Source organism: Festucalex cinctus, chromosome 17 (assembly GCF_051991245.1).
Source record: "Festucalex cinctus isolate MCC-2025b chromosome 17, RoL_Fcin_1.0, whole genome shotgun sequence".
Lineage (NCBI taxonomy): Eukaryota > Metazoa > Chordata > Actinopteri > Syngnathiformes > Syngnathidae > Festucalex > Festucalex cinctus.
The window spans coordinates 14,237,111-14,264,776 of record NC_135427.1 but is presented as its reverse complement, the minus strand read 5'-3'; the positions used below and the strand labels follow the sequence as shown (position 1 = coordinate 14,264,776).

Below are 27,666 nucleotides of genomic sequence, written 5' to 3'. Positions count from 1 at the left end.
AAGCCTCGGAGCTGCGAGCCCGTGTCACAAGAGCAGAGAGCGCGCAAGGGAAGCAAAACATCCGATGGGCCCCTCCGAGTGGAAGCCGCACACTTGACAGCGTTTGCGGACGCCCGGTCTGACGTCGCGGAGGGTTTGCTTGTTTCCCTTCTAGCATGGTCGCCCAGTTTATTCCGATTGGAAACCTGTGAGCGCGTGACACCACCTTTTTGGCTCCGCCGGTTGAACCGCTCCTTCTCGAGAAGATGGGAAGGACTTACGGGATGAATATGATTTTAATAACAATGCTGCTTGGACAGGTGAGTAGCTTTTGCGTTAGGGTGGTTCAACTATGTGGTGTTGTTGTTGTTGTTGTTTGATCAAGTTGAGAAAAGTCCTTCAAGGTGCACAGAAGTTGCACCTGCACATGATAACTGGTTGGAATTATGTACTTAAAGTTCAAAAAATATTATTTTACTTTTATTCACTAGATAGATAGATAGATAGATAGATAGATAGATAGATAGATAAAAATATTCAACAAAACGTCTTACTTCGGGTTAGGGTTCACACCTGCAGCATGGAAGAAAATGTTATATTAATGGAACATTAAGCCCTAATATTATATATTTCAATGCTGTTCAAACATGAAACAGATTAAATGCAGTGGCTCACCGTTATAAAACTGAAGTTTCAGTTAAGTAAATATTACATTTTCATACACATCTTACAGTGTACATGTGCATGTGTTTACTGATTAGTATAAATTTTAGTGACAAAAAAATTACAACAACTTAGAAATTCGTATCGGGATTAATCGGTATCGAATCGAATCGTGAACTATGATTCAGGCACTAGGCAATTCACACCCCTAATTTATATATATATATATATATATATATATATATATATATATATATATATATATATATGAATTCGATTAATCGTCAGTTTGAAAATCGAATCACTGGAAAGTTGCCAAATCGTGAAACCGAATTTTGCCTTCTGAATTCTGAAAAGCTGCTGTTCTTTTGTTCTGTTACATCCAGATGTTATTGTGAGTTGAGTATCAGTATACATTATTGTTGTCTGAACATTTTGCACAGGAATTATTTTTGGAATAAATGGCACCGTTAAATAAACATTTTTTTGGGGGGGGTTTATTAGAATCAAGCCGATTAAAATCGTAAACGTTCTGAATGACTGAAAAAGAAATCGAAATTTCATTTTTTTTTTTTTTTTTTTTTTTTTTTTAGCCATATCGCCCAGCACTAATATATATATATATATATATATATGTTTATTTCTAACCCCCTCTATGTTATGTAAACTCAACCAAGCTAATGTCAGACCCTCCCTAATTTATCTAAAGATCCTCGGAAAGTTCCTGCGAGGAGATAAATATTTCTCCGCTGTGTCACAGGTGACAGGTTTGTCAGGGCTGCACAGCGCAGCGGGTTTGTCAAGGTTTTTCAACACGCCGACAGCGGCCATGCATCATTGTCCTGACTCAGGCATGCAATATTGATAACTCGCTCTTTCTCTCTGTATCTCGAATGCACGTCTGGATTGAAACCAGCTCCGGCTTGTAAGGAAGGGCCCTCTAATGGTTTAACAAGCGCTGACAGCCCGGGTCCCGAGGTTAAGTGCCTCCGAGTGCAAATTGACTGCAGCATTAGTGAGATTGGTCCGAGACGAGGTCACGGGTCCAGATGCCTCGGCACGGCCGCTTTCATGTGCTCACGGCGAAAAAATGTACTTGAGAAACGTGCGTTTCTTCACATCATCCACAGTTGGGTTCGCAGAATTTGAAAATCACATCCGTTTCTCTTGTTCAGGTCATTTTCTTTAAAGAGATACTTGACTCAGCGGTGAAAAGTGAATATTTTGTCCAGAATGAATTTGATAACTTCATTATTTTCCATGTACAATTAATACCTTTTATAAGTAATTTTTCAACTTGCTGTCGACTGATGATGACATCACCTGTGCTGAGGAAGTAGGTAACAGACAATCATGGCTCACCTGTTTTCTGGGCGTGGTCAGCAAACTGAGCCATGATTGGTCATTAACCTACTTCCTCAGCACGGGTGATGTCATCATCAGTCGACAGCAAGTAGAAAATTGACTTTTTAAAAGTTATTCATTGTACATGAAAAATAATGAAGTTACCACAATAATTATAGACAAAATATGAACCTTTTACTGCTGAAAATGGCTAAATGAGTCAAGTATCCCTTTAAGACTAGATTGATTGATTTATTTTTTGTCTGATTTTCCTTCCAAATAGACTGAAAAGTGACATTATTGGTTGTTTTTCTTAATATTTCTAATTAGAGAAGTAATTTTGTAGTAAAATAAAAATAAAATACCCATACATACAAAAATGTATAAAAAAAAAAAAAAAAAAAAAAAAAAAAAAAAAAAACTTGACTTGATTCAGCAAAACAAAATTGTCCTAAAACCAGCTAAAAAATTTTTTTTAAATCTTCGACAATTTTTGTTGTTTTGTTAGCCTTTCCCACAGAAGAGTGTTTCAAGGTTTATAACGACTGTAACGTATGCTAATTGTGGGAATGCTGAAAGCTTCCCACATATGTTATTTGGATTTTTATTCTCCTCACTTTTTTTTTTTTTTTTTACCAAAAAACAACTTCCACATAATACTTCCAATTTCAACTTGCTTCAAACATTCACGCATTCCGAGGTATATATCGTCTGATTCCACGTTACTTATAGTACTCACACAATTTCACGTGAAAGATCAACTTTTCGCCATTCATTTCCAACGGGACTGACATTGAACTTTTCTAAGTCCAACTTTCCACGCCCACTTCCATACATACAACTTATCATCATGACCAGCTCTGTGATACTGCTCAATTATTTTTATTCATTTACCTTTCAACTTCAATTAAAACTTTATTACAATTTACTTCATAAACATTCAGCTATTAGCATTCAGCTTTCAGCATTCCCACGCAATTTTTCCAGAAATTGCACTGAGTCTAGTTTCCATTATGGCATTTTATTTAAACATTATGTTAGCATTAAGCCGCCGTTGTTTGCTTGAACATTTTGGTGCATAAATACAGTATATAACTGTAATTCTTGTGTCAGTATTACAGTAAACTTCAACTGGGAGTGACCAAAAAAAAAAGTTGGAACCAAGAATGCTTAGCTAGCTATATCGTAGATTTGCACCTGTCGCAGGTTCGATATGGAATAAAACCCCTGCGATAAACGCACTAATTAACGATCCAGTTCCACCATGATAAGGAATGTGCGGTAAAAATGTGTCCGTAACTAATCCAATGATGACTTTTACGTTAAGCAACGAGCCGTTGGCAACCGATTCGCCGTTAACTTCAAAAACTGTCACCAGCGATCCAGACCGTTCGCTGGGAAGTCTACCACTCTTCTTTCTCTTACGTCAAGCCCTCAAGGAGACTCCCTTGCGTGTCTGACCTTGACTCAGCTAGCTACTCCTACGCTAGCACGGTGCTCCCACCGTTTTAAATACCTTGAAAGGTGTTATATAAATCTAATCTATTATTGTTATTGTTACAATTGTTGGCCCGTGGGGTATTTTGATAAAATCATGCCGCACTTATGTTATGAAGACATCTGGGAAGTGGGAATTGTTGTAAATGGTGAAAAAACAAAACAAAACACATAACATGTCTTCTTTAATTGCCGTATAGTGATATTAGTGTTGACAAAATATGATGACTATCACATATACAGTATAGTGTGCTTCTGCTAGGTGGAGTTGCACCCACACCCCTGCAGGTATATGAGGCAGCTCCGGTGGTAGGAAGCACCGAAGGAGCAAACAAGGGTCAAAAGGGGATGAAATTAAAAGCGCTCGGGGACTTGGCGTCGTTTCAAAGGTGTCACTCAAATATCCAGGAACAGGTTTGTTCACAAGCGAGGCTTTTTGACGCTCGCGTGCTGACGGTTGACGTTGCCGTGTTGTCTTTAGCTCTTTAGTGGGCCGGCAAACAGATGACGCGGTCATCAGCGTGCTAACTGTTAAGGCGGCGGGTTTGTGCTAACGTCCTCTATGTGGTGTGTTCACGTCTTTTGCTTAACTTGACACTTCAAGTGTCGGAAAGGAAACCTACATACAACATCAAAACCCAGATACTGGTTTTCAAGCTATAATGGAGACTAGGGATGCACGATAATATCGCTGGCCGATAATTATCAGCAATTATCGACCTATTTGACATCAAACACATAAACCAGATAATAGAGAAATCCGCAGAGAATTATCGGCAATTATCAACCAATTAGTCATCATGCAGAAAAACAGATAATAAAGCAATTTGCCGAAAATTATCAGCAATTATCAATCTATTTGGCGTCATACAGATAAACCAGATAAAGAAATTCACAGAAAATTATCGGCAATTTATCGCCCTATTTGACGTCAAACAGATAAACCAGATAAAGAAATTCACCAATAATGTTCGGCAATTATCGATCAATTTGACGTCATACAGATAAACCAAATAAATTTTTTTTTGCCAATGATTATCGGCAATGATCAATTTGACATCATACAGATAAACCAGATGATAAAAAAAATTGCCAATAATTATCAGCAATTATCAAGCAATTTATTGTCATACAGAAAAAATAGATAATAAAGAAATTCACCAATAATTATCGGCAATTATCAATCTATTTGACGTCAAACAGATAAACCAGATAATAAAGAAATTCGACGAAAATTATTAGCAATTATCAATCAATTTGATTTCATACAGATAAAACAGATAATCAAGAAACCCGGCGATAATAATAGACATGCCATGTTGGTCCATCTGTTGTGGCTCATATCAATAAAATTCAGCTTCATGGTGCTTTACATACATTGAAAGTTGTACACAACGTTTCAATGCATTTGTACATGTTAGACTTATAGTATGACTCCAAAGTATATTTGTATTCAAGTTCATTTTGCAAAGCAGTTATCGACCTTCTTATCGGTTATCGACATCAGCACGTTCTAAATTATCGGTTTATCGGTATCGGCTGAAAATAGCATTTTCGTGCATCCCTAATGGAGACCATTGCTCAAATAATGTTTTTCCATCCTGTAAAGAGGCCCAACTTTCTAACTGTCACTTATTCACTTAACACACACGCCTACACGCTACCTGCCAGCTGACTAGCATGAGCCCGAGGGGGTCACATGATGTTCCATCGGCAACATTCCGCACACACCTCAAGCTTGACGATTTACGACCCCTTACTTACATCGATGTGTGCACGCGTGCACTGTGTCAAATTCAGTTTGCTGTCTAAATAAGACGTCACTTGTGCTCAATATGAAGAGATTGTGTAAGTGTACCTAATGTTGTGACCCTTTTGCATAAATCGGCCTCACGAGCAAACCGTCGCAATAAAAAAACAAATCACTCGTCCGTTGGCCTTACGAGGCAGACGGCTGATGCATCTTTTATCAAGGTTGGCCCCGGAGAACGAGTTGTGCCGCAAGTAAAAGTGGGGGCGGCGTCCAAAACACGCGCGCGCGTAACCTCGTATGTGACACACAAATATCCCGTGCTGTCAAAAAAAAAAAAAAAAACACTTGAAGGTGGAGGAATGCATTCGTGCGCTGGAGGCACGAGTCAGCTCCGCTGCAATTTGTTCGTAAACGTTTGTTAACTTAAGGGGAATCGTTTACAACCGTGTCAGCAGATTCAGTTACTTGTTTGGATGTCATGATGCTATTTTTTAAACAATGCTAAAGAAGCCGTAAAATACACAAAAATATACAATAAATGTTCCCAAATCAGCTACTTACGAATATGTGATCGATGTACAGTACATGAGGCGTGCTTGTGCAAACTTGCAAAAAAAATGTATCAGACTTTTGTGGATTCCAACACGCAAATGTCTTGTGTTATTGTCTGGGGAAGCAAAAACAAAAACAATGCTCTGATTTGTTGTTTTAAAATTAATTTGCCGGCCATTTTGCTTTGGAACTTTTTCAAATGAATATTTATTGTGTCTTTTTGTGTTGTTGTGAATAATTTTTCCTCTGCTGACCCAAAGGATTTAAAGCGTTCTACTGTTTATTAGGGATTTAACGATATCCAAACATCACGATAGGATATTATTACAATATGACCGTCACGATACAATATTTTTGGGAGGTGGGAAATACAAAGAAAGGTCACAATATTGTAAAAAAACAAACAAACAAAAAAAAACATACGCAATATTGTGCTTTCGTACATTACAGGAATGAAAACTATAAAAATATAAATATTACTGCTATATATATATATATATATATATATATATATATATATATATATATATATATATATATATATATATATATATATATCAAAATTAGTACAAATATAATATATTGAGGCACTTACTTGCTAATGTACACTCAGTTCACAAGCATATTACGTTCACTTTCATCTGACCATTAGTGTAGATTTTAAACGTAGAAGGGCCAAAACATCCATCCATCCATTTTCTTAACCGCTTATTCCTCACAAGAGTCGCGGGGGGTGCTGGCACCTATCTCAGCTGGCTCTGGGCAGTAGACGGGGGACACCCTGAATTGGTTGCCAGCCAATCGCAGGGTACACAGAGACCAACAACCAAAGGGGGCATTCCCCTGCATTTGCGCCGTTGTGGGATGGAGTGAGGCCAATTGATAAAATACACCAAAGTCGAATTCCACCACCCGCGCCACAACTTAGACCACCTCCGAGCGAATCTAAAGTCTAATCCGGGAAATCTATTCTGTCAATATTATACCGCCCCCTGGTGGCCAAGACATGTATATGGTGACGTGCAAGCTGAGTAATTTTATAAACTCAGTATAACACTGTAGGAATGCTATTTTTGTCATTGATATTTCGCAGAGGCTCGCAGCAGTTTGAGAAAGACTCAACTTTGTAAATCAAGTTTGTTTACTTGCATTTGCTTCCTGCCTGTCGCCTCACGTCGTCTTTGGCAGTCTGCTTCGCACATGTTTGATGACATCTGTCGCTGATTGGCAGGCGGCGACGGCGGCCTCGGCCAAAAAGGAGGAGGAGTGCTTGTCGGGCCAGTACACCACCGACGGGAAATGCTGCAAGCAGTGTCCGCCCGGCGAGGGCGTCGTCAAGCCGTGCGGAGCCACACAACCCGTGTGCGCGCCCTGCCTGGATAGTAAGCAACACTCATCAACACGCACACACGCGCGTTATGCACCACATGCATGGATGCAAACGAGGATGTCAGCACGAAGGTTATTACAGTTAACGAAAAGTAACGGAGACATTAAGAATGAAAAAACACGTTTGTTTACAAAATAATAAATAAAAATAGCTAATGCAAACTACTATACTATAATTACAGCAAAAAATGCAAAAAAAATTGCATGTCCGTACAAAAGAAAGGTCAAGCAGTTGATTGAGAATTTTTTACTTTATTACATACTTTGACCTTTTTTTTTCATTTTGTACCCAACAAATACTCCAAATGAAAGAAAATAAAACTAATACTAAAACTAATTTAAAAAATAATAAAACTATGCATTAAAAAAAAATCGAACTAACAAACATGCTCTAAAAAAATAAATAAAACTAACTTATTTAAAAAAAATAAAAGTAAAACAAAATAACTAATTATAAATGAACAATCCAAAACTATTATAACCCCCAACAATCTAGGTCTGGGAGGTGCAGACTTTTTGTGCTCAAGGACCACATCTGATTTCTAAAACAGACAGATGGACTAGTCTTGTGAAATCAGAGTCAGCGCACACATGCTGTTCTAGTTGGCTTTTCCTGACATGTTCGACAGAGAGATTTTACAGCATCAAATGTTGGGAAAAGCCGACTAGAACAGCTGATTTTTTTTTCCCCTCGATCCCCAGTTGTATCAACAACAATATCTTTTTTGTTTCTTTTTATTTCCTCTTGCTAAAATATTTATTTTTCCTAGTTGAGTTGTACAGGTTAAAAGTCATATAACTTGTTTACATTCATATAGTTAAAAACATCCATATGTAAATATACCTGAATAATGTTATTTTTAAATACAGTTGCAGTCAACCTATAGAGTTTGCACTTTTATCAGTGATGTGCATTATTGCGATACGTTTCATTTTTGTGCCACTCCCACATCCGAATTTGGATAACAATGCTAATTCCATGAGCCTGTCTATGAGGTTTCCCACTGTTTGTTAGCATTAAGCTTACTTACACCAGAATCATGCAATCATTTTGTTGATTCCGATTTTGGGATTGGGCGTGAAATTAAAAAAACTTGTCGGGATGTTTTTCCAAGCGTTTCCATCAGAATTCCTCTGAGCTGCGTTCGAAGCTGTAAGATTCAGCTTGACTTGGCAGCCTGTTAGGAAATCAGCTGGTAATCGGAGCTGACCGTCCGTTACCATGTAAGGGAGTGAAGAACCTTGAGCGGGCAGAGAGCTTTATGAGCACCGGCAGAGGATATAAGAACAGGAGCCGGTCCAAATGTTGTCGAAAAAATATATACAATGGAGGGATTTTTGAGATGGTAAGAGGCAGACAAGATGGCGGATGAGCTCCAGAACAACATTCAGGGTACATCTGTGTCAACAATTGGCTTGGCGGTTATTTATATGCGAGTCTGCCTTATTCCATGAGGTTAAGAGGACTCATTCAAACCACAGAGGCCGAGATTGGTGCACAGCCAGGGCCTGCACTGTTCCCAGGGAAAAGCAAAACCGATGTGGGTCAAGTGGCAGATAAGGAAACCCGCCATTCCGAAATGATGCAGGTCGTGAGAGAAGTCAAGGGATAATTTATTGCACTTTTTTTTTTCTTTTTTTTTCCCCATTTTGAAGAAGACATCCTTCAAGGGATGGAAGTATTTTTTTTAAGGGGATACTTTACTTATTTAGCCATTTTTGGCAGTCAAACATTAATATTTGGCCTATAATAAATTTGACATTTTCATTATTTTCATGTAAAATTAGTACCTAACAAATTTCGCAACATGCTGTTGACTGAAAATGACATCACAAGGGCTCAGGTAACCAATCACAGCTCACCTGTTTGACATTGTGACATTCACAAGCTGAGCTGTGATTGGTTACCTGAGCCCTTGCGATGTCATTTTCAGTCGACAACAAGTTGTAAAATGTGTTTTAAGGTACTAATTGTACGTGAAAAACAATGAAAATATCAAATGAATTATAGACAAAATATTAACTTTTTTTGCAATAATGGGAGGCGGCACGGTGGAGGAGTGGTTAGCATGTCCGCCTCCCCAGTTCTGAGGACTCGGGTTTGAGTCCAGGCTCCGGCCTTCCTGGGTGGAGTTTGCATGTTCTCCCCGTGCCTGCGTGGGTCCTCTCCGGTCTCCTCCCACATTCCAAAGGCATACATGGCAGGTTAATTGGGTGCTCCGAATTGTCCCTAGGTGTGCGTGTGAGTGTGGATGGTTGTTCGTCTCTGTGTGCCCTGCGATTGGCTGGCAACCAGTCCAGGGTGTCCCCCGCCTACTGCCCAGAGCCAGCTGAGATAGGCTGCAACACGCCCCTTGTGAGGAATAAGCGGCCAAGAAGATGGATGGATGGATGAATGGATGGATGGATGCGATAATGGGCTAAATATCCCTTTAACACCTTGATTTACTGTTTCCTTGTTGACTTAAATCTTCTTTCCGAAAAAACAAAAACAAACGTGATCCCATATGCTTGAAAAACATTTTGAAGCCTTTTGAAAAGATACGCACCTGGAGAAGTTGATGTGCCCATAACAGTAATATATTTGTCAAGGTACTGACAGACCGGATGGCCAAAATGATGAAAAATGCTTGACAGTGCGGTTGTCTATTTGGCTGAAAATAATTGTCCATCCATCCATCCATCCATCCATTTGCTTAACCGCTTACTCACAAGGGTGGCGGGGAAAATAATGACCATTTCCATGAAATCAACTCTTTGTGGCTTCCTGTTATTGCGCAACAGCCTCATCGGTGCTTAAGACTCACAGTTCAGCTGCTCAGACATGATCAACCGCAGACGCATCCAAAAGGTGCCATGAATACAGATGGGCATTGTTGTGTTGAGGCCTGAAGGAAAAAAAAACAACAACAACAAAGACATTCTATCTGTAAAGTGAGGTTGACGAGAGGACGTGAAAAACAAAAAGTCAATCGGATCGTGAACTGACAAACATGAGTTAACACAAGTTGTCTAATAAAGACAAATCAAAAAGTTGAGGACAATCCGAGCCAGGAAAAGACCATCTGTAGCCTCGCTTCAACCCCCACACATACGCCAGGCTAGCGTTATTAATGTATTGACTTGCATTATTGATGAACGGCATTATGATAATGGCTCTGTGAGTACTCGGGGAGGAGGGGGCGGTGGCAGCGGCACGTCTGAGTGTGTCTGGTAAGCAGGGCAACCCCCCCAAAGCCAAGCCAACCCTGGCCGACCACCCCCAACTTCGGCCACGTAAAAGAGAAGGGACAGCTAGTTTGCACCCGAAAATGAGAGGCCACATTTGATATCATGATAGCATCAGACGAGAAGCTCTTGGGTTCAATCTCGAGTGACACTCCATCTGTCGGCACTGTGAAATCTCGCCACTTAATCTGAGCCGCCACTGCAGTAGGTGGTCCAGTGACACTCAACCACGAAGGCCCTTGAACCTTAGTTGAGTGTAATTAACAACCATGACATTAGCATGGGGCGGCACGGTGGAGAGTGGTTAGCACGTCCGCCTCCCAGTACTGAGGATTCGGGTTCGAGTCTGTCTGCTCTCACTTGTTGTCTAGCAACTCAAGTCGCAAGTTGAGGTGACAGTGGACACGATCGTCGTCCATTGCTGGAGCTCTCCAATGCAAGCCGGCGAGACTTCCTTGTTTGCCGAGCTGCTCACTCGACCAATGACAGGCAGTTTGCAACGGTGGAGTCCAGCCCAAAACACAGAACATTTCGACTTGGCAGTACGGCCCAAAACTGCCAAAATTCAAAATAAATAAATGACTAAATAAATGACTACATAAATAGATAAATAAATGACTAAATAAATAAATAAATTATTAAATAAATTAATACAAGTGAAAATAAAAATGGATTTATTTCCATTTATATGTATTTTTTTAATATAATTTTCGAATTATATTTTTTTTATATTCATTTTTATTTTCACTATTAGTCATTTATTTATTTATTTATTTAGTCATTTATTTATTTTGAATTTTGGCAGTTTTGGTCCTCCATAGGAAGAGAGTAAAATAAAAAATGTAAAATAAATAAATAAATAAAAATAAAAATAAAGCTCACTCAAGGGTTAAGGTTCGAACTCACAACTTTCAGCTTGGGAGAGTACCACATTACCACCTGAGCTATGCCCCTCCTACTGTTTGCTACTGTCTCTCGGAGATAGGAAGATTCCACGCAATCATGGAATCAGCTGCAGCTGACATGAGCGATATACTAGCAGAAAGCAGGAGCTGCATGGCTCAGGGAGTAGATCGGCTGTCTCCCACACTGAAGGCCGTGAGTCCGTTCCTACCTTGAGTCACTTTTTGTTTTTTATTTTACTCTGTTCCAAGTATAAATATTATTCTAAAATTGAATCTATTTGGTCCCTTTCTAAATGGAGTCAAATTGACTCCACAGAATTTACTGTGTAGGTTTTACGTTCAGTTTTACTTGCCGAACGCTTGTTGGGGAACTCTAAAATAATTTGCGCACAAGATTTCAAATAGCAGATTAGTTGTACAGCTTTGTTGTGCGTCCATCCATCCATTATTTGAACCGCTTATCCCCGCCAGGGTCAGCGTGTGCTAGATCCTATCATAGCTGTCTTTTGGGATTTGACGTCAATTCCAATATATTTAAGTACATATCTGTTACAAGCTTTGTAGATCACAGAAAAATTGGATTAAATTGAGATTAATTAAGAAATATTCCATCACCTCAAATGTAGTCAAGTCAATGTCAAAGATTTACGGCCATTAATCGAGGCTCTGCGGTAGAGAAGGCCGCCCGTCTCCCGATTTATCTCCGTGTCGCACCCACACGCACGCACGATGCTCTTACAAATGGGTCTGTTGCATAATTTAGTGTGTTTCCCAGTTCTCTATCCATCTGAAATACAATTCCAAAAAAACATGCAATATTGATTAAATCCTCTGCAGATATATTTGTGCAGAAACACGATGCATTTAAAGTCAAATGCGGCAAAGGATTGTTTCGCAAGAATCCAAAAAGTCCTTTTTTCTTTCCTTTGCTACCAGGCGAAACCTTCTCGGAGAACTTCAGCCACACGGAGCGGTGCCAGCCCTGCACGAAATGCACGGGGCTCTTCCGCATGGAGACGCCGTGCACGGACGCCAACGACGCCACCTGCGTGTGCAACTACGGCTTCTACCTGAACGACCTGTCGCAGAGGTGCGAGCCGTGCACCAAGTGCCCCGTGGGCCAGGGCATGCTGCTCAGCTGCGAGTCGGACCACGACACCACGTGCGAGGAGTGCGGCGGCGACACCTACTCGGACCAGGAGAGCTCGCGCGAGCCCTGCATTCCCTGCACCACCTGCGATGAGGGCGAGGAGCTGCAGCTGCAGGCCTGCACCGCCGTCACCGATACCGTCTGCCAAGGTAAAGACAAACTCAGACCTTGAAGCTAACAGCTTTAGCAGGAGCCAACGTTATTTTTTAGTTAACCCTCTCAAAAATCATTATAATAGCCTGAACAATGAAATATATGAGAACAAAATCGGATTCTTTGTAAATAGAGTAATTATTGCTCCTTTTGAACAAACAAACAAAAATTGAAAATCAACTGACTTTTGATTTGTGTCATATTTGATACATCGGCTCACAACGCCTTAAATTTGTACATTTATAACTGTCAAAAATATATAACATTATTAGTATTTCCAAAAATCAGAGAGAACAATTCCCACTAGGGCTACTCGATTATGGACAAAATATATATCACAATTGTTTTGGCAATAATTTAAATCGCGATTATTCAAACGATTATTTATTTTTTGCTACAAAACAAGAAAATGATTACGCGTTTAAAAATATTAAGACCATAAAAAATAGAAACACTGTAATTATGTAAGTTCCTTTTGGACCAAACTGAATTCATAATAATATATAATATATATGATATATATATTATATTTAGAATAATAATAATAATTATTATTTATTTAGGCAAAAACTTGGAAAAAAGTTGGAGTGCAGCATGTGCACTGTGCAATAGGATCATTTATTTTTTGGTACAAAACAAGACAATGTTTATACATTTAAAAATATTAATACTAATAAAAAATAGAACACTATAATTATGCAAGTTCTGTTTGGATGAAACAAAATTGATTAAATTAGTTATTTTAAAATAAAAAAAAATAAAAAAGTAGTATTAATAATCTTTTCTTTTTTTTCACGATTATGCTAATTTTGTAATTGTGGAGTGTAATAATAGTAATTGTAATTGGATTTTGATTAATTGCACTGCCCTAATTCTCACTATTTATAAGTATAGTTGTCTCTCTTTTCTCAATTGGGGCAACCTTGCAAAGTCCCTGGAAAAGCCATCAACTGGGTGATGCTGCCCTCTAATGGATTATCCGTGCAATGCATGTGTCAGATCATATACTTCAGGGTTTTAATGGGCTCAAAATGTCTTGTATTTAATATAATATGTTTAGCTTCAAATGGTTAATTAAAAAATTGAATTGTATTCACAATCCCATCATGACCAGGGTCAGTGCCGCCGGCTGAATGGTCCGAGGTCACGAATCCGAACAATGTCCGCGCATATTTGCGGTCGATGACCGTACGTACAGTAGGAAACACTTGTCATCGACATTGACACACATCATCTGGACGTGACACTATCGTCATTGATCCAAATGTCATCCCGCAGATCATCGCGCTGTCTTTGGCGACGCGTCTCCACCCGAGCCGCACAAAGAGTCTTTCTCCTGGCAGTTGAGGGATTACGGGAAGGTCACGTCTATGAACCGTGCTCTGAGTTTCCTTTTATACCACTGCACCCTGTGGCTATCGCACTTCGCATCTCAAATTCCGCACGGCTGCCGTCAGCGGCCACCGCGACGACCCGATGCCTCGCAGATTAAATCAATGCTTTTGTCCTATGACAATGAAAGGAGTGTGCTGATGAGCCGCGTGGCAGTCGAGAGGCTGCCGTTATCGCAGTCCAGTCGGAAGCCGACTCGGGCTTGAAGGGAATAGTTTGTGCCTCGCTTGTGAGCCAGCGAGACCTTTTGAGTTTGGCATGTGGACGTCACTTGTCCAAAAGGAACTTACATAATTATATCGCTTCAAATATTTTTATTTGTCATAATATCTTTAAATGTTTACACAGTTTCTTGTTTTGTACAAAAAAAAATTGTTTGAATAATTGTGATTTCAATTATTACCAAAATAATTGTGATTATTATTTTTTCTATAATCGAGCCACCTTACTTTCGGGATTCAAGGTGAAGAAAGCCAGACATGATGAAAAGGCTCCTCTCCCTGTTCATTTTGTTAACCAGTAAACCTACCAACTGTATGTCTTGAATTTGAAGAAGAAGAAGAAGAAGAAGAAGAAGAAGAAGAAGAAGAAGAAGAAGAAGAAAAAAATCATCAGTTTATTTTTCATTCCGGGAACTTGTGATTCAGGTATCAGGAAGCCATTTGTTGCAACATGGAAGATTCACCCTATAAAAGTGTCTCGTCAGTTTTATTGGACTTGTGCTGCTGTATCATTAGCGCGCAGTTTAGGAGCGCAATACTTGTAGTGTGTCACCACATTGTCATACCTGAGTAAGATTGTGATCAGGCGTGCAACGCCAAAGTTTCAACACCGCACATCTGCACTGTTGAAGCTGTCGGATGTTCCCCCATTGAGTGGAAAAAGGACAGACTGAAAGGCTATTTGAGGTAAATGGAGATCTTGAAACATCTTCCATTGAGGATGGTTCTTTAATGCAACTTGATTGCACTGAGAAGGATGTCAGGAGCCAGAACATCCTTTCGATAACCAACACGGCGCATCACGTGATGAATGTGAACTTGCCGCAGGGGGCCCCCCGCTCCGCGTATGGGTGGAATCATCATCATCCGTCGCTCTAACCTAATCACGAGCTCCTTATTCCCCGCGTAATCTTTTTAGCGGAGCACTCGCGTTATCGCTGCCTCCGAATCTTTAGCGCTGCCAGACGTCCGTATGCATTAGGCGAGTCAGACGACACCGGCCCGAAGGCTGCGACTCAAGTCGGTCGGGAGGGTGGAGAAAGCCAGCGAGTGAGCCGCCGCCTGTGTAATGACAAGTTGTAACTTGAGATCCCGCAGGCATGGCTGCGTTTAAGGTGGAGGCACCACAACATCCTTTTGACTAACCGGTAGTGCGCCGTCACAATTGACGCCGTTTGTTTGTAATTACCTGCGCAGTATATCTTGATGTTAGATTGAAGGTCCTACTGTTATTGAAATAAATGGAAATGCCATGAAAGGGATACTTGACTCATTGAGCCATTTTCAGCAGTATAAAATTAATATTTTGTTTATAATTAATGTGGTAACCCCATTATTTTTCATGTACAATTAGTACCTTTAAAAAGTAATTTTTCTACTTGCTGTCGACTGATGATGACATCACCTATGCTGAGGAAATAGGTAACCACCAATCATGGCTCAGTTTACTGACCAAACCCAGAAAACAGGTGAGCCATGATTGGTCGTTACCTACTTCCTCAGCACAGGTGATGTTATCATCAGTCGACAACAAGTAGAAAAAATACTTTTTAAAGGTATTACTTGTACAGGGAAAATAATGAAATTATCAAATTCATTCTGGACAAAATGTTAACTTTCCACTGCTGAAAATTGTCCAATGAGTCAAGTATCCCTTTAAACAACAACAAAAATGCCACTGTCAACCACTTGATAGCAGACACTTTAGTTTGACACGTCTAAATATGACCAACGAAGAAGATTAAAACAGGAAGTTCAGTATCTGCTGAGGATAATGGAATGTGAAATCCTATTCAATCCTGCTTTTTATGCCTACAGAAAGCAACAGCTGGAGGCTGATTTTTTTAAGGACATTTTTCCCCACAAACTTCTTCATGATCCAAAGACCAATTGCGCTGAAAAAGAAAAATTTACTGCTCCTGTCACGAACGTCCAACATGAAACACTAATGCCACCTAGTGGCAGAAAATTACCTCAACACAAGTGTGTGACTCACTGTTTCACACTCCTTTTAACTGTAACTGTAACTTTATGAATTACTATAAAATTACTGTATCGGATTAAAGGAAACAACCCCATTTGCATTTAGTAACTATATTTGCCCTGCGATTGGCTGGCAACCAGTCCAGGGTGTCCGCCTGCCTACTGCCGAAAGTATGTTTTTCACAGAGTATGAAAAACATGGGGAAGATAGTTTATTGTAAATTTACAACACATATAATTAATTTATGATTAATTGTGAGATAACTAAAGAAATCTCGTGATTAATTATGATTAAAAATTGCAATCAACTCATGCATATTTGTATGCATATGTATGCACGTGTGTAGAACGTGGGCATTAAATTAGTTTTAAATTGCACTAAAAAGCATTACATTATATTTGCTGATATTTGCAAAAACTGTAAATGTGCAAGGGTACAGAGGCGGGAGAAGGTCACAGCAACGAAACGGCCTAGCTCAAGTCAGCAAAGAGTCAAAGAGGCCTAATCTAACAACACCAAACATGTACAGTACTTTGTTTTATGTTTAGCTCAGGTTCAGCGAGGTGAGGAAATAAAATAATTGTTTACTATCGGCCAAGTTCTGCTTGCTGTGTAGTAAGTGGAGGCTTAGTCATGCTACATCGCTAAGTGGAGGGTCTGAGTGCGAGATACGAATCTCAAAACGTACGCCTTCGCTCCACTGTGAGCTCGGTCAAAGGTCGAAAGTGACCCTGTTATGCGAGCGTAAACTCCCCTCAGAGATAGTAAGACAACAACAGGGAGCAATCCCGGGTCACGGCAGCGCAAGATTAAGCAGAGTTACATTCATAAAAAAAAAAATCACCTCCAGTGCAGTAAAGCTGATATGTAGCGACGGCCATAAAGCTGTCATGAGTCGTTCACTGTTACACGGATGAGTTAGACCAACATGAATGGAGCGGGAAGGGCTTTCCGCTTGAAACAGGGGTGTGGTCAAAGACAGATTTTACGGTAACTGCGTGTCAACACCTGAGGAGGTCTTCCATGAATGGGCGTGGCCAGCCACCCTTTGACAAGGTCCTTTCACGCCTCACTTGAACTTGTGTCGACGTATACTTATCGACTCAATGCACTGTTTGTAACCGTTTTTTTTTTGTTTTTTTTTTAAATGTTATTGTCGTTTCTGGAGATTGGCTGCCCTATCCTGCCAAGGCACACACGCGACATGTACTCAAGTATGACACTGAAATACTACACAATGGAAAGTACAATGCAGTGGTAGAACAGCCTTATGAAAGTCTGCTAGCTTAATGCCAACACACAATGCAAAACGTCATACACATGCTAACGAATAAATAGCATTAGTGTTGTAGTGTGAAAAGTCAATTTGCTTATTGAAAGGGTGAAGGAGGAGGAAGTTCCTGAGTTTGGCAGTGTTGTTGGGGGCTGCCCATTAGGATATGGCTGACGTAAAGAAAGCCAAATGCCAAAAGTAAAATGCCACGGACAATTCCGGATTGAGTGTGTCCACAACATTAGCACATCAATAACCGGGAGGAATCAATCCCCAGTGGGCCCAAGGCCATCAGACTGCTGATCTTTGTACGGCACAGTCGCTTATTGTGCGCCTCGACAGACTTGTGCCACCTCTGACTCCGGTCCCCATAAGTTCCCCCCATGCTGCACACTATGAGCATTGTCGCTTGAATCGTCCCCTTGTGGAGAAAACGACATTTTTGGGAGGTGATGTTCGGCGGGTCCAAAGTCGAGCGCGACACTTGCACTCTGGCTCGTGCCGTCGTACGACATGATAATTCAACATTTCGGAGGCCGAGACTCCTCATGCTTTTTTTTTTTTCCTAGCCACAGGTACATCTAAAATAATAATTATATTTAAATATTGGTGATTAAAATTTTGAAACGTAATTAATCACATTGCTTCAAAAATTAACTCACAATTAATCACAAATTGTATCTGTTCAAAATGTACAATATTTTTTTTAAGTTTTCATACTCTCGTTAATTAAAATATTAAACTAATAGATACAGTAATTTCATAATAATACATAAAATTGATTTAAAATTAAAAAGATGTACTGTACTGTAAAAAAAAAAAAAACGTGTGATATTGATTTGTGTTGAGGTCATTTTTTTGCCACTAGATGCCATAATTGCGTTTGTAAGATGTTGGTGACAGCACAGTGCATTTTTCCTTCCATATTAAAAACTCTCACTACCAGCCATTTTAGAAAATTTCAAAATTTGCAATACCCACGCAATATTACGTTCAATAATTATATGTAAGCCGAATCTACCAAATGACAGAATAGAATAGAATACTTTTTGCCCCGTCCCGTGCTTTTATAATTGACAGTAGAAAAATGTAGGTTTGCCAAAATACAGCCATTTCTCCCATTGACTCTGAAACTGTTTATTTCGTATAAAATGGGGCAATAATGTCATCTACCCGTGGTTGGGCATCAGTAAAGTTGTTTCCAAGTTTGACATTTACAGTGGAGCATAATCAGATTCTCCCCCATCTATCCCCACTCTAAAAAATTAGAATTGACAAGTATACTTGTCACCGGGAGTGAATGAGTTAAGAGGTATCTAATCTTTAGCATGAAATAACTTGTGAAATTCTGCACATTTTTAAAACTGTAAAATACAACTTGACCCCAGTCTCCACAAATATATACATTATTATTAAATGTATTACTGCTAAATGTCTGCTGGGTTGCGACTGGAATTCCCCCAGTGCAGGCTTTCCAAGTACAGGAAATTGGTCTTTAATTGCACGCATTGCATTAGTGGTGTTGAAGAAACTAAAAATTAGGGCTGTCCAATTCATCAAAATCCAATTACACTTTCAATTATTACACTCTACAATTACAAAATCGGTATAATCATAAAAAAAAAAAAAACAACAACAGCGAGATTATTAATACTAATTTTTGAGTTCTTTAAATTTCTACATTTGCTACTTTTTAAAAATTAAAAACTAATTTAATATTTTTTTCCCCATACAAAGGAACTTGCATAATTATAGTGTTTCAAAGAATTTAATTAAAATTGTATTCCTATTTTTTTGTCTTAATATTTTTAAATGTTTAAAGGGATACTTCATTAATTGAGCTATTTTCAGCAATAAAAAGTTAATATTTTGTCCAGAATTAATGTGATAACGTCATTATTTTTCATGTACAATTAATACCTTTAAAAAATAATAATAATAATAATAATTTCCACTTGCTGAAAATGGCTCAATGAGTTAAGTATCCCCAAAAAATAATCATTTGAATAATCGTGATTTCAATTAATGCCAAAATAATCGTGATTATTATTTTTCCCCATTATCGACCAGCCTTAACTCGAAATTACCGCACAAATTTTGACACCCCTATTAAATATTATTGTAAAAATACCAAAATATGAAATATTTTATTTAAGAGACAAACAGAAACATTTAAGAGTCTTCAATTAACTAGTACATTTTTCGGAAGAAGTCAGCGAAAAGCCACACAAGGACAGGGAGACAAGAGTTGAACCTCTCTACTATGCTACACCAAACACAAATACATAAACTGATGATTTGAACAAAATCTCTGCCAAAGACGAGGCCACCAAAAAAAAAAAAAAAGTGTGCCCACTGGAGAGATGGAGAAAGACAGCAAAGCGTGAAAGAACAGATGCTGGAAAACACGCTCCGCTCGATAAAAGCGATGGAGTTACTCTTCTGCGCGCTCGAGTTTCTCTGCTTGACCTCCACGAGCGCTGATTGCATTTTGTCGCAGAGCGCATGCTCAAACACACACACAAAGAAAAATCAGATCAGGGGGAATCATGCAAGGAAGCAACTGCGGTGAAAACAGCAAAGTGACGGGATTATTCCTAATTGGTTCATTTTTCATTTTGTCGGCGGAGCCCGGGCAGGTTGCGACATTGCTGCGTTCAAGTGGAACAGCATTTAATAATAATAATAATAATAATAATAATAATAAACATTAGGCTTGTAAGTACAGTATATATTGAAAGTGGAGCAACATCTGCTTCAAAGATGGAGGTATGAGTCAGGTGTGGCTGCCACACACCTTGGTTATCATGTTTTGTGGGGACCAAGCATCACTCCTAAACACCCCAAACGTGTCGGCACACATGCTCACTCATTCATTCTCACTCAAATATCACTTGTAAGAAAGACACAAACTGAATGGGCAATATAATGGTTGGTTTAGAGACCCATGTGGTATTCCGGTAATTTCACAGACAAATTCCTACTAGTAAATACAAGACCTAAGGGTTCTTTTTTTTTCCTTTTTTTTTTTTTAAAAGTCATCCGCTCCTACTGCTTATTTTGTCAGTTACGCCCAATTCACACTGACTGCGGAAAGGACGCGGTGCGTTTTCCGCACAGCTACCGCATGGACAGCAATTCACACCGCGTGCGTTGCATGTCCGGAAATCTGCACCCGCCAGACCACAACATCACGTGGGGTTCACGCTGGAGAGTTGATAACAATCGCGTGTATATAGAGTCCTATTTTGTAAACAATAGCCACGCTTGCCTGTTGTCACATCGATATGTTTTTTGGACATTGTTTCTGGGACTTCTACCATGGCTAAGTATGTTTTGTGATTAAATAGTGTTATTTCATATTTCATTTATTCTGAGCTGATTTTTTTGTCTTAAATGCCCAACTCAAGTCCTGCTAATGTAGTTAGCTAGCTTCCCTCTCAAAAAAACGGGTTCGCAAACTGTTTTAGTTTGAAAAATACCGGATTTACCCTGATGCACCGCAGCTGGTGTGACGTGACACATAGACTTGAATGCATTCTATCCTTGCGGAGTCCGTATGGCCGCCGTACGGAAAACATTCCGCAGCCAGTGTGAATTGGGCGTTGCACTTCTTCCAGCTTTTGTGATCTCAATCACAATTTGTATTCTGGCTGAATACAACAAAGCCTCCCAGGAAGTCATGAAAATGAAATAAGCGCCCCTGGCGGCCGTGAGAAAAAATGCATTAGCTGCATCATTGTATAAGATGCAGGGTTGAAAGCGTGTGGCAAAAGTCGCGGCTTATAGTCCGGAAATTACGGTACTTTTATCAAGACCTTGTTAGTTTTAAGCTACTAAAGAAAGTCGAAAAGTCGATACACTCTCAAAACGTGAATTTAGCAAAGGTGGGGAGGTGAGGGGAACCCCCATCCTAGATCAGACTATTATGATTTTTGGGCCCCTTTTAAACTTTTCATCTTTGACATATGAAGATCAAAATGGGTGCAGAGATAAGCGAATAAAAGGACATAACCAGGCGGACTGGACACAAACCGGATTGAGTTACCACCTTTGAAAGGCTGCCTTTGGAAAGCAGAGAGCCGCCAAACGAGCGCCGGCGATTGTTCGGAAAGAAAAAGTCTGTTCAAGAGACAGTAAAATGCCAAGAGAGGGTTGCGGGTGGTGGGAGTGGGCTATCGTGCGGAACAAAGAGGATCTTTGTCAGAGATTGGTGTCCGGTTTCAAGTGGGCAAAAAGGACAGAGACGGTGAAACGGGAGGGAAATCAATACACTGCAGTGGATCGCAAGACTTTTATTGACCTTTTGGAGCCGACGTCACTTCCGGGTGGGAAGAGCACCGAACATAGACGACGTTTGTGTTTCCGCAGTACCTATCAAGCGGTGTAAGTCGTCTTTTTTTTTTTTTCCATCCCAAGTTCTGCCACCCACAAGTACCCTGACGGCTATTGTTTACAAACATTATGAAGGGTGTATTTATTTACGCACAAAATAAATGTACTTTTTTCGTATTTATAAAGTACACCCAAAAAAGTGACCAACCCTTTCAAGTGATCTTCGAGAAATCAATGGTTTTAAAGAGCAAAGGATTGATCGCGTATTACATTTCACTTATCAAAATTCCGGGCCCCGGCTAAAAGCTCGCCACATGGCATCCATCTAAATAACATTTGAAATGTTTTTCGCCTCGTCACGGCACTCAGCCGCTCTCTCGAGGTGCCTATTCCCCGTTCCTCGGCATGACTTCCTGTTGTCGGTGCCGTTGAGTAACAGTAAAGTAGGTGACGAGGTGGCGAGGTTCCCACAAACGCGCGCGCTCGCCGATAATGGACGGCTAAAGTGGAGATGGCTGGACTTGATGTGGCAAGTTGCTCCTTTAATGGTCCTCTGGGGAGGTGGAGGGATGACCACGCCATGAGGGATGTAACATACACACAGCGTTTTAAATATTAGGTACATCAACATCATCATATGATGTGACATATATATACAAAAAATAATTAATTGTGATTATACATAATAATATGTATTTTTAAAATTAATTAGTAATTAATATGAAAAATGTAAATAAATTAATAATTTAATAATAATAAATTTTGTAATTATATATATATATTCATTCTCTATATCGCAATTTATCACTGCCGTTGACAAATCCTTCCTTTCCGTTGCTCTTTTTTTCGCCTCACAGTGCAGTATCCCCCCGTGTCGCCAACGCCGTTCACCGAGGCCACCTACGACGACTTCTCCATAGACGGCCCCCCGTCGGACGGCCCGACAGACAGCAGCGCCGCCGCCACCACAACTGACGGCGACTCCCACGAACGCATCTACCAGAGCTTGAACGACAAGCTCATCCCCGTCTACTGCTCGGTCCTGGCGGCCGTCGTGGTCGGCCTCGTGGCCTTCATCGTCTTCAAGAGGTGGGCAAAGGGATTATTTGCTGCATTATGTAGTTAAATGTCTACTGCAAAACGTATAGGCACCGGGCACCTTTAAAAATATCAAATGTTATTTATTACTACAAAAAAAGTATCTTTGTGAATATATGCCCAATGCAAGTCTAGCAGTAGATGCGATTACATCTGCACGGGGCAGGCTAGACTGGGTTTGGTATTTTCGCAAACATGATTACCTGACATTCACTTTCAAATCTGCTTACTGGACCCCATACAGGAGGTTCAAGCATGCAATGTACTTCTAAAAAGACCTTCTTTGTGACATTTTATTTGGTGGAGGTAAGATTTTTCCAAAATTTGGGAAACAACCATGTCACAATTTCTGACCTTACATATTTACTGACTCATCTGTTCTCCTGGGGGTGCACCCTGCTGCTGCTCAGTGTTGTATATTAATGCACAATATGCTCACATAGCGGAAAGGCTGGCGTCACACCGACTTGTTCCTCCACCTCGTGCAGGTGGAACAGCTGCAAGCAGAACAAGCAGCAGGCCAACAACTGCACGTCCAACCAGAACCAGACGCCGTCACCCGAGGGCGAGAAACTGCACAGTGACAGCGGCATCTCGGTGGACAGCCAGAGTCTGCAGGAGCAGCTGGGCCAGACCCAAACGCATACAGGTAACCAACACCTGATCTCAACTTCGGGTTATGCATTTAAACCAAAAGAATACTCCAAAACCAATTGTTTGGGTTGTTGTTTTGTGGGTTATTGATTTTGACAACCAACCAAATATGGAAACAAATATTTTTGGGGGGGTTATGTTTTTTTTGTTTGTTTGTTTGTTTGTTTTTACAAAACAAATTTTTGGGCGGTTGTGTTTTTATTTTATTATTAGTTTTTTTAATATATAAAATAATACTATTTTTTTTATTGTTTTTACTTTTTTTTTGCCTCTTTTTGTTTTGTTTTATTAATTATAAAACAATTCCGTTTTTTTTTTGTGACCGATCCAACTTTTTTGGGTTACACATTTAAACCAAAAAATTGTGTCTAAACAATAACTCAAAACCCACTTTTTGGGTTGTTTTGTGGGTTATTCAGTTGACCTAACTTTTATGTTAAATTAATTAACCCAAGCAGTTTGGTCGGCTTCTTTCGGGACCCAATTCGGGTTATTTTTGACATAATCGTTTTTTTAAGTGAGTCGAGTCTTTCATGAAAGTAGCCGAGTGACTTAAATTCGACTCCAGTCAAGTCTGTGATGACAAGTGTTGTAAACGGCCGAATCTTTTTTTGTACGTTTTGCTGCGGCAGTGGTCACGATGGCAGAGGACCCCTGCCTGCTGCTGCCTCTGCACACCAGGGACAAGGTGGAGCAGCTACTGTTCAACGGTGGCGGCGACGGCAACGTGGAGGACGACTGGTGCAACCTGGCAGGCCTGCTGGGCTACGAGGAGGAGCGCATCGCCGCCTTCCGCCAGGACCAGCACCCGGTGCGCGCGCTCCTGTCCGACTGGGCTGGCAAGGACTGCGCCAGCGTGGACGCGCTGCGCACGGCGCTGCGCAAGATCAACCGCGACGACGTCGCCCAGAGTTTGGCGCTCGCCCCAGCCGCTCCCAAGCCCACCGCCACCTCGGTTGTGTAACTAAGACGAAGCCGCCTTTGCCCGAACATGGAAGGATATATTAGCTTTACTGGTTCGCTCTGCAATCATTCCCAAAAGTGGATAAAAGCTGATTTCTGCAACCTTTTACTCCTGGCTCTCGAATAGCCGCAAATGTACCAAAGACGTGTTCAAGACTTCCAGGCTGTAGCTGACTAATGACAAGCGCCAATATTTACATTTTCACCTCGAAAAATGCCTAGCGGATGAAGCGTCCGTTCAACCAAGAGGTCTGGATTCTCGCAAGCGTGACATGCTCAGGGGAGGATGTTTGGATTCTTTCTAAATGGACCTCTTCACCCAGGAATAGTCCACAAAAGCCACGATATGGATCACGGACGTTGAAGGTCGTTGAACTTTTAGTCATCACGTGTAACACATCCACTCGCAATACAGTTAGGCCCAAAAGTATTTGGACAGTGACACAAGTTTTGTTCTTTTAGCTGTTGACAAAAACATATCCATACCCTTTTTCAGGGGACCAAAAGTCATTACACAATTGACTCAGAAGGCTGCAAAAAATCCATCCATCCATCCATCCATTTTCTCGACCGCTTATAAAAACATGGGCCCTTCCGTCATTAACCTGTCATCAAATACGCAGTTTAAAAGGTCTGGAGTTGATTCTAGGTGTGGCATTTGCATTTGGAAGCTTTTGCTGTGAACACACAACATGCTGTCAAAGGAGCTCTCAAAATGGGTGAAACAGCCCATCCTGAGGCTGACAAAAAAAAAAAAAAAAAAAAAACATCAAAGAGAGCAGAAATGTTAAGAGTTTGGGACATTTTGAGAAAAACAAAATGCACTGGTGAACTTGTGAACTCAAAAAGGCCTGGACATACATGGAAAACAACAGTGGTGGATGATTACAGAATCCTTTCCATGGTGAAGAAAAACCCCTTCACAACATCCACTCAAGTGAAGAACACTCTCCAAGAAGTAGGCGCATCAGTACGTAAGTCTACTATACAGAGAAGACATCATGAGAGTAAATACAAAGGATTCACCACAAGGCGCAAAGCATTCGTCAGCCTCTAAAATAGAAAGGCAAGAATTGACTTTGCCAAAAAAACACCTGACGAAGTCAGTCCAGGTGTGGAACAGCATTCTTTGGACAGATGAGAACTAGCAAAGAAGTGGAATATTCTTCAATTTATGTGTCCAATTACTTTTGAGCCCCTCGAATAAGGAGCATTTATATAAAAAATAGCTACAATTCCTACATGCTTATTAATCATATATTTCTGTTCAACCTCTTGAATTCAAGCTTAAAGTCTGCACTTCAATTCCATTGTAGTTGTTTCCGTTTAAATCCAATGTGGTGGAATGCAAGAGACCAAATCATGAAAATTGTGTCACTGTCCAAATACTTTTGGGCCTTCCTGTATGTAATCATGCATGAATTTAGTATAGAAAACATACCATGTACATTTCAAGGCAAATGACTAACAACCTAAAAAAAAAAATACTAAGCTTACCAAGTATCAATAATCATGACCAACATTAATATACAGTAAAGTGCTCTTTCAAAACAAGAGTTTTGAATTACCAATACGTACAATTCATATTATTGTAAGCCACTGTGACATTATGCACAAAAACTACTTCAACATTGAATCGATAAAAATTTAATTGCAATGCACCTACATACACGTTTAAAAACAAGCAGTTCTTAAAGATGAAATACAAACGTATTAAACCTAAAAGTTGAACTATGCTTAGGCACTGATTCTTTCCCATACCACTAGAGGGAGCTCCCATACTACGAGTGGTACTACGACCGCACTGGGAATCACTCATTCGGCCCAAATTTTTTCATAGCCCAGGTGAATTTTGAGAGTACCGGTAAACAAACTTGAAAAATGAGGTGTCCACCGATCAATCGGTGGAATAAATGATAGTATAATCAATTCAAAAAATATTTTATAGTGACAACCGTAATTCAATTAAGATACATTAGTTAATTTGTGATTAAAAACTTTAAAACAAATGATTAACTCTTAAATGAAAATGGATTGAAACTAAAAGTTAAATACAACTGAACAATGAATCTTTCATCTTTCTTGCTAGAGGGCGCCCTTATACGCCTCCCTCAAATTGATATCTCCCATTCACCCGCCAAAAAGTAAATGTGATTAGTTCGTAAACATTATTATTTCTACATACGTTCTACATTGCTAACAAAAACAGCAGCACCTATGTATAAGTGTGGCGTTCCGTCATTGAGTATTAAAAGTGACCTTATGTAAAACGGATTCTATATGATTTCATGTATTATCAATCAAATGTATACCCTCTTATCAACTATTTGCAGACGTACAGTAAAACAGGGACGGGCATTTGGTTTAAATTTCTTTAAAATACATACATAATGTCGCATGCATACAGTATAGCAAGCTACAAAACTAATGCACACGTAATCGGGATGCAAAAAAAAAAAAAAAAAAAATGCAGGTTTTCCTCCCACTCCTCTCCACGTCCTTTCTCAGGGTATCACTGACCAACTTGTCAATTTTGCTGCCCACAGCAAAAAAACATTAAAATGTATTTCAGAATATTTGGGTTTTTTTTGTTGGGAGGGGTTGGTTCTATTTGAAGGAGCAAATGTTACTAAAAATGAAGGTATTCCCATTTCCTTTGAACTCGTTCACCGCCAGCCTAGCCGAAAACGGATCTTTTGACGTCTGCGGCCGTCAATGGCAGCGAATGAGTTTGAATGTCGTTCTGTTGATTGTCGCACTTAAACGTGTCATTTCATTACGTTTGTCTGTTTTACATCGCAAGTGCCTGGCGACTATTTCAGGGCTTCTTGATGTTGTACAGTTTTGTTTTGGGATGTTTTCGTAAGAGTTGTGTTTCTGTAAATAGATCAATTATCTTGATTTGATTTGATTTTTTTTAGGAAAGGTATTAAAGACCAACATACAAATTCAAATATCAACAACACTGTATGCATGTGTATTACTAGAACGTTTCAGTGGGAAACTGTGAGCGGATACTTTACTCTGGGCAGTATTTTTGTTTTTGTTTTGACTTGTACAGTACGTGAAGACGACGACGTCCTGATTTTTGAAATGAGGGGAGCGCTTATGTAGCTGAAAATGTACAGTCCAG

At 39.9% G+C, this 27,666-nt stretch overlaps 1 protein-coding gene across 1 annotated transcript in view; it reads left to right on the top strand.

The window, feature by feature from the left end:
* The first annotated feature begins 5 nt into the window (after positions 1 to 5).
* ngfrb (nerve growth factor receptor b) overlaps positions 6 to 27,666 on the top strand; it is a 27,824-nt gene continuing 163 nt past the window's right edge. The window contains exons 1-6 of the mRNA XM_077502319.1: positions 6 to 299; positions 7,020 to 7,170; positions 12,247 to 12,609; positions 22,676 to 22,907; positions 23,405 to 23,565; positions 24,203 to 27,666. The exon at positions 24,203 to 27,666 is cut by the window's right edge and continues 163 nt beyond it. Of these exons, the coding sequence (XP_077358445.1) occupies positions 246 to 299; positions 7,020 to 7,170; positions 12,247 to 12,609; positions 22,676 to 22,907; positions 23,405 to 23,565; positions 24,203 to 24,534 (1,293 nt within the window). The 5' untranslated portion in view covers positions 6 to 245 and the 3' untranslated portion in view covers positions 24,535 to 27,666. The remainder of the gene's footprint in view (positions 300 to 7,019; positions 7,171 to 12,246; positions 12,610 to 22,675; positions 22,908 to 23,404; positions 23,566 to 24,202) is intronic.